Raw genomic sequence first — 6247 nt, 5'->3', positions numbered from 1 at the left:
TTTGTGAGAGATGGGGGAAAAAAATGTGATAATTTTGTGATAGTTATGTTAAAATAGAGCAGATGAATTAGTGAAAGCTTTTCCTATTTCTTACATCATTATTGCTTGTTAGGGCAAACCAAGTACCAAAAGGGCAAACCAAATATCAAAACCAAATGTGCCTTTGTAGACATAAATAAAAAAAATAAGTTAAAAAAAGTTTATTTTTAAACTTAAAGGTAAGTTTACTCTGAAGACATACCTACCTGGGAATAAAGATAAGTACATTTTTCCTTACCTCGTTCTTGAATATGAATTGTCCAACTTTGTAAATATTTTCCTACAAAAATGGCAGCCACAGCCATGATTCATCAAGGTAAATTTCTGCCTGAACACTTAAAAAACAGGTATTGTTGTGATCGTATCAAATGAGATTTCATAGTGAAAACACATAGGTAATCTTATCCGTGAATGCTTCTGCTAATATACAGTGTTCTTTTTATAGCTATTCTGTGAATGGTAACAGAGTTCAGTGCATTATATTCCCTAAATTTTAGTTGATTCCAAAGGATAGGTTTGGGCTGACTGGCTGTTGTGGAAAAAGAAAAAAGAAAAAGTAATTGTATCAAATTGCAGAGACTTGAAGAAGACACTGTGAAGACTAAAAAGCAACAAAAGGGCAGAGTATTTGTGACTCTCAAAAACCAGAAGGTGATTGCAAGATCAGACATCACAGGATTTTATTATCCAGGTATGTACTTTCGTCCATATTTTAAATATTTACTGGTGAAACATTACTTGTTTGGCTACTTGGTTTTATTTTTATAGTGTTATTAAGAATGCTTTTTAAGTCTTTCTTTTTGAGGGAAAAATTTCTCTATTATCTTGGTACAATTTATCCTAGCTAAATGCAAATGAAGAATACAGTATAGATATATTTGAACTCAGTGATCCCTTACAGCCTATAGAACTTTTTTACAATATGACAAGAGATAAAAATAATTTTAGTATTTCATAGTGTTGTTCTTTTAGGAACTGTGATAAAGAATATCAGTTCTACCTGTGCACTTGTTGACTTCAACCATGGGGAGAGATGGGTTGTACCTCTGAAGTTCATTGTGCCCGTGGGAGGTGCCATGCCATGTACATATCTACAGGTGAAAAATTGCTTGTATTTTCTGTGACATCAAATACACGTTTTTAATTTTGTCTCTTTGTTAATACACTGAAAAAGAAGGATAGTATATCATAGGAGAGTCTTCAGTGATAGCATATTTATATGTAGTTAAATCTAGAGACATACTGCTTTTTCCTTCAGAATGAAGGCAAATTCTGACCAGGTAGTTCCTGATCTTCTGTGAGGGGAGCATCTTATTCTCTGCAGAATTCTCTGCAGAATTCTCTGAAGATCTGCAGAATTTGAAGTTAAAAAATGTAGCTTCCATTTCCATTTTTAACTTGATTTTTATATAAGACTTTTATATATGTAATAAACTGAAATTCTGAAGGTTAGTTTAAAAACCCACTAAGCTGAAAAAGTTCAAGGTGGTAAAGATCTGCAAGAGTGTTCTCATTCTGTTCAGCTTGCTAGTTGAGCCTTGGTGCCTTTAGTAGGACTTTGTCATTTTTTTCTTTTGCTGTGTTTTCTCGCTGATTTGGTAGAAATGATGAGTGATCAATACATGCAAGGACCAAATTCATTTTCCTTTTAAGATTCATATTAAAGCATGGGAACACACCAGAATGATGATTCCTTTAAATATTTCTTAATATTTAATTTTGTGCCTTGTTCACAAGCTATGTGGTTCTTCCCTGGTGTGTAGGTGGGAGACTATGTATTTGCCAGAACTGGGACACAGACAGGGAACAATTATTGTTATGTGCCTGCCATTGTCATAGCAACACCAGAAATGGGGAAAATGGGTGCTAAACTCTACACAGTTCTGATGTTCAGCAACAGGAAAGTAAGTATGACTAGAAAATGAAACTATTTTGGCAATTGTGTTATAATCATTCCATTTTTGATGAGGCAGATATAATTTTCCAGGCTAATGAGCTCACTGCCCCTTTTCCTGTCTCCAGTTAACCAAAGTAAACCAGGATTTGGGGCCCAATGTAGAGCCAATGTAAAAAATACAAAATGCAAAATCTTGATGGAAAGTTCATTTGGCAGCTCTGTGCTGCTAATGAGAAATACAGGGTTTTCATCACAGTTGGTACAATCTTCATTTCATTTCACTATGTTTGTTTGTAAGCCATTGTGATAATTGTACTGCATTTTTCTTAGTGCAATATTAAGAAAATGTACTTCGTACTTGAAAATATTATCTTCAGAGGCTGATAACAGTTGCATTAAACCAGTTGGCTTTTTATACATATATTTCTTCATTGTTTAGATTTAAATTTAATGAATGTTGATGGTATTACAGCAGGAACACTGCGTAAGAAGTTGCCTTATTAAAATCAGCCACACCAAATATGCCTTCTCCTGTCGGTACATAAGAATGGTGCAGAAGGTGGATTCTACAATGTGAGTATGCTCGAATCTAAAAATGTAGAAGTTGCTTCATGTGAATACTAAATGTTGCACTTTTGGATCAACTGTGCTTTCAGACTTCCATGAGTAATTCTCTACTGTTGCCATGATCAGTTTTGATCTTAATATGTAAGCAAGTGATCCAACCCGCATGCATGTGCAAATTTTATTACCTGGCAATTTGTTGTCCTATATCCATTTTGGAAACACTGGCGATATATCATGGCTTGAAGTTGTTGCAGGATTGCCAAAATGTGAATTTCTACATAATGTTTCCAGATTGTGATCACAGGTTTGGTTGTATATTCAGGTTGTAGAGCAGATAGTCGAGGTTAAATTAATGAAGAGGAAATAAATGTTTCAAACAATTGGTCCCACAGTCCAAAATAATAGATTTTCATTTAAAGCATGCATTTTACAGGCTGTAAATTAAATAGAACAGATTTTGGCATAACCCCAAATAGCATAAATTTTTCAAGCCGAATGGTTGATCACACCAAAGCATTAAAGTCTGAAGTTTTCATTACATCATCTCTGGTTTTTCTCTCAGCAGCTGCAGCATTTAGAAACAAACAATGATTTTTGAAATGGCAACTTACATGCTATTTTAGTATTTGGCCTGTAAAATGTCTCTATCTTTGAGGATAGCACTGTTCAGATTGTCCTCAAATTACCCATATTAAAGGAACATGAGAAGTGCTTCCAAGCAACGTTATTAATGTTTTTACTTATGTCTGTTCAGCTGTATTTTAAAGACAACAGGCCCAGATAAACAAAGGGATAGCATGGGACTCAGAGCAGTAAAATCTGAGTGTCTGGCAGTTATGAGAGGGGAGCTGAGGTGCCTTAGCTCTATGGATGTATATAGAGTGCTGCAATTTATGGTGCAGAGTTTAAGGCAGCTACTGAGAAGTGATGAAGACAGCTGAGCATCTAAAACCAAGACTCTCTTACTTAGATAGCTACTTGCAGCCCTGAACTTGGCATATTTGAGCCATTTGGATTCATGGGGCCCTCTTTTGGCACTGGATACGCTACATGAACAGTAAATTTTTAGCATACAGTCAACGTAGATAGACCTAACCTGAGAAGCTCAGGTGAAGCATGTTAAAGCACCCATAAAAACCTCAGCGGTTAGTGCTGAGCCACAGTATTTCACAATTCTGCTGCCAGAATCGCAGCATGCTCTTTTGCACACTCGCCACTTCAATATCTAATGCAGTATATTTCTCCCCATCTTTTACAAGAATTACCAATAGAAGCCTTGTACTCTAGAGGTTGTATAGTTAAGAGTCTTATAAATTTCCCACTTCTTAAAGCTGTCGCTCTCTGCAGTGAGTTGCTTTGTGAGTTACGTGTAGACAGACCCTGACAATGCACTTAGTAATTCAGAATGTTCTGCTCCTGCTTGCGGTGTTTTCAGCTAGGATTCATGTTCTCTGTAAAGCCACATACCTGTGAAGTGAAATCCCATTCCTTTATCGCTGCTTAATGTGTTACTGTAGTATCATGTAGGCATACATACTGTCCTCTTCTGGGCACTGACTACACATGTGCACAGCGCACATGGCTCTTATATTCCAAATCTTCAGCTCTGAGTTCTTTGGAATTGTCTTTTTGAGTCTGTTTTTGGGTGTGTACGAGGAGTTGTGTTTAATTCACTAATCTTTAGAGCTACTAATGTATATCCCATTATTTCAAAGTCATCAGGCACTGTCTGTTTGGAGTGTTTTTCTTCCATCACAGTAGAGAGAATTAACTGTGGGCTCTGCAAATGTAGCCAACAAGTTCCGTACACAAAACACCACACGATCATAAAAGACAGTTATTGCCCAAATCCTTTGTAGTCATAAGGTAGATAGAAATAGGGGCCAGAATTTGAGGAAACATTCTCATTTGATGTCAATAAATACAGGTACCTGAATTCTTGTTTCAGTTCTGAGGCACTTCTGATAACGTGGAATTTAGTGTAGTCAAGGAGACATCTGTAACTACATTTTGGGTCACAACTATTCTGCAAATTCTAGAAAGTTCAAGAATGGTGTGAGAATGGGCTATGAAGGGTATGAATTCTGTATTAGGACTGAGATTAACAGGGACATTGTCCAGAGTATTTTTAGATGAGTAACTGAATGTAATATATTAGCAAGGAATATCATATTTACAGACGAGAGAGAAACAGTGCATGCTGGATTAGGCTGTTCTGTCCATATTTTGTAACTGAAAAGGAAGTTAAATTACAATGCACTCATAGCCTTGTTAAATGCTCAAGAGTACGGTAAGTCCTTCTCTTGTCAGCAGTGTAAGATGTGGGAGAGGATAAAATCCAAGTCATATTAAAAAAGATTTAAAATAGTATACAATACATGAGCTTAATGTATTTCCTTCTCTAACTTTCTAGCCCAGATAAAGAGACTCCGGAGCCCTATCTACACTCATCTTTGGAAAATGAAGGAGGAGAAGTAGCAGAGAAAAGTACAGTAAAAGGAAACAGGGGAAAACAGAAAAAGAAGAGGAGAGCAGAGGACAAAAGACATGCCAAGGAAAGAAGGATGGACTCTGATCTTTTGCTTGTCTCCAGGAGGGAGGTAAAACACAGAGGAAGAAATTCACTGGCTAGCAATGAAGAAGAATTTGAAGGTAAAGAATCCTAAGTATAAAGGACTGAACAGGTCTGATAGGCTGAGTTTATCCCCACAAAAGAAACTGGGGTTCTGTTGTCTATTCTGTGTGTTAGACCAGTCTGCTTTCCCTTGTCTTATGTGATGGCATTCATCCACCTCATTTGGAAACCATTCTTCACACTGATCATTCTTTGCCTGTTTCCACAGCAAAGGGAATAAATGAATAAAGCATGTTCTGGCATATCTTACCTTAATTTCCCAAATGTTTATAGCAGCAGTAAAGATGCAGTAACATCAACCTTAATACCTGCTAGTAAGCATATTGTAAATTGAGATCTTTCTACTATTTTTTACTTTTAGATGAAAGGTACATTTTTTACCTCAGATATTACATTATTGCATATGGAGCTCTATGCTTTTAAGGTTAAATTGCTTTTAGTGTCTGAGCTAGCTCAGCTAAAGCAGACATCAGTATCTGTACTACCTGTCACTCCTCCAATAGAGACCTGGACTAGTCTGATACACCATGGCTTGCCACGGCCAGCTCTTCCTTTTAATGAGACTACTGTCAGTGGGAAGATAACAGGATTTTTATAGAGTCATAGAATCACAGAATCATTTGAGTTGGAAGGGATCTTTAAAGATCATCTATTCTGCAATGAACAGGGACACCTACAGCTAAATCAGGTTGCTCAGAGTCCTGTCCAGTCTGATGGCGTATCCATTACCTCTCTGGGCAACCTGTCCCATGCCTCATCAGCCTGGAAATATCAGCCTGGAAATACTCACTTATCCCAGATTCCTCTCTCTTCGATGTCTTGAGATGCAGACACTCTGTAAATATGAAATGCTGACATGATCAGCAAAATCCTGTTATTGATTTTGTGCAGGTTGAATAGAAAGATGAAAAGAGCAGTGAATATCTATCACTTTAATCCTGCTTAGCTTTACCAAATAATTTCATAACATTCTATCAAGACTCTGTCAGGACTTCAAGGTGGAATGCAGATTGAATGTGCTGAGGAGGATCTCCTGACCTCTTCTGATTGCCCCATAGACCCTGTTGGCCTTTTTTTTCTTTCCCTTTCTTTTCTTTTCTTTCTTTTCT

At 36.9% G+C, this 6247-nt stretch overlaps 1 protein-coding gene across 1 annotated transcript in view; it reads left to right on the top strand.

Annotated features, from left to right (window-relative positions):
• The window catches only part of VWA3B (von Willebrand factor A domain containing 3B), a 67951-nt gene that overhangs the window by 57936 nt on the left and 3768 nt on the right, over positions 1-6247 (top strand). The window contains exons 25-29 of the mRNA XM_019622968.2: positions 616-730; positions 1012-1136; positions 1803-1943; positions 2409-2509; positions 4917-5155. Of these exons, the coding sequence (XP_019478513.1) occupies positions 616-730; positions 1012-1136; positions 1803-1943; positions 2409-2509; positions 4917-5155 (721 nt within the window). The remainder of the gene's footprint in view (positions 1-615; positions 731-1011; positions 1137-1802; positions 1944-2408; positions 2510-4916; positions 5156-6247) is intronic.

This window comes from Meleagris gallopavo, chromosome 1 (assembly GCF_000146605.3).
Source record: "Meleagris gallopavo isolate NT-WF06-2002-E0010 breed Aviagen turkey brand Nicholas breeding stock chromosome 1, Turkey_5.1, whole genome shotgun sequence".
In the NCBI taxonomy this organism is placed as follows: Eukaryota; Metazoa; Chordata; class Aves; order Galliformes; family Phasianidae; genus Meleagris; species Meleagris gallopavo.
Note: the sequence above shows the minus strand (reverse complement) of the source record. Positions and strands in the feature narration are given on the sequence as shown.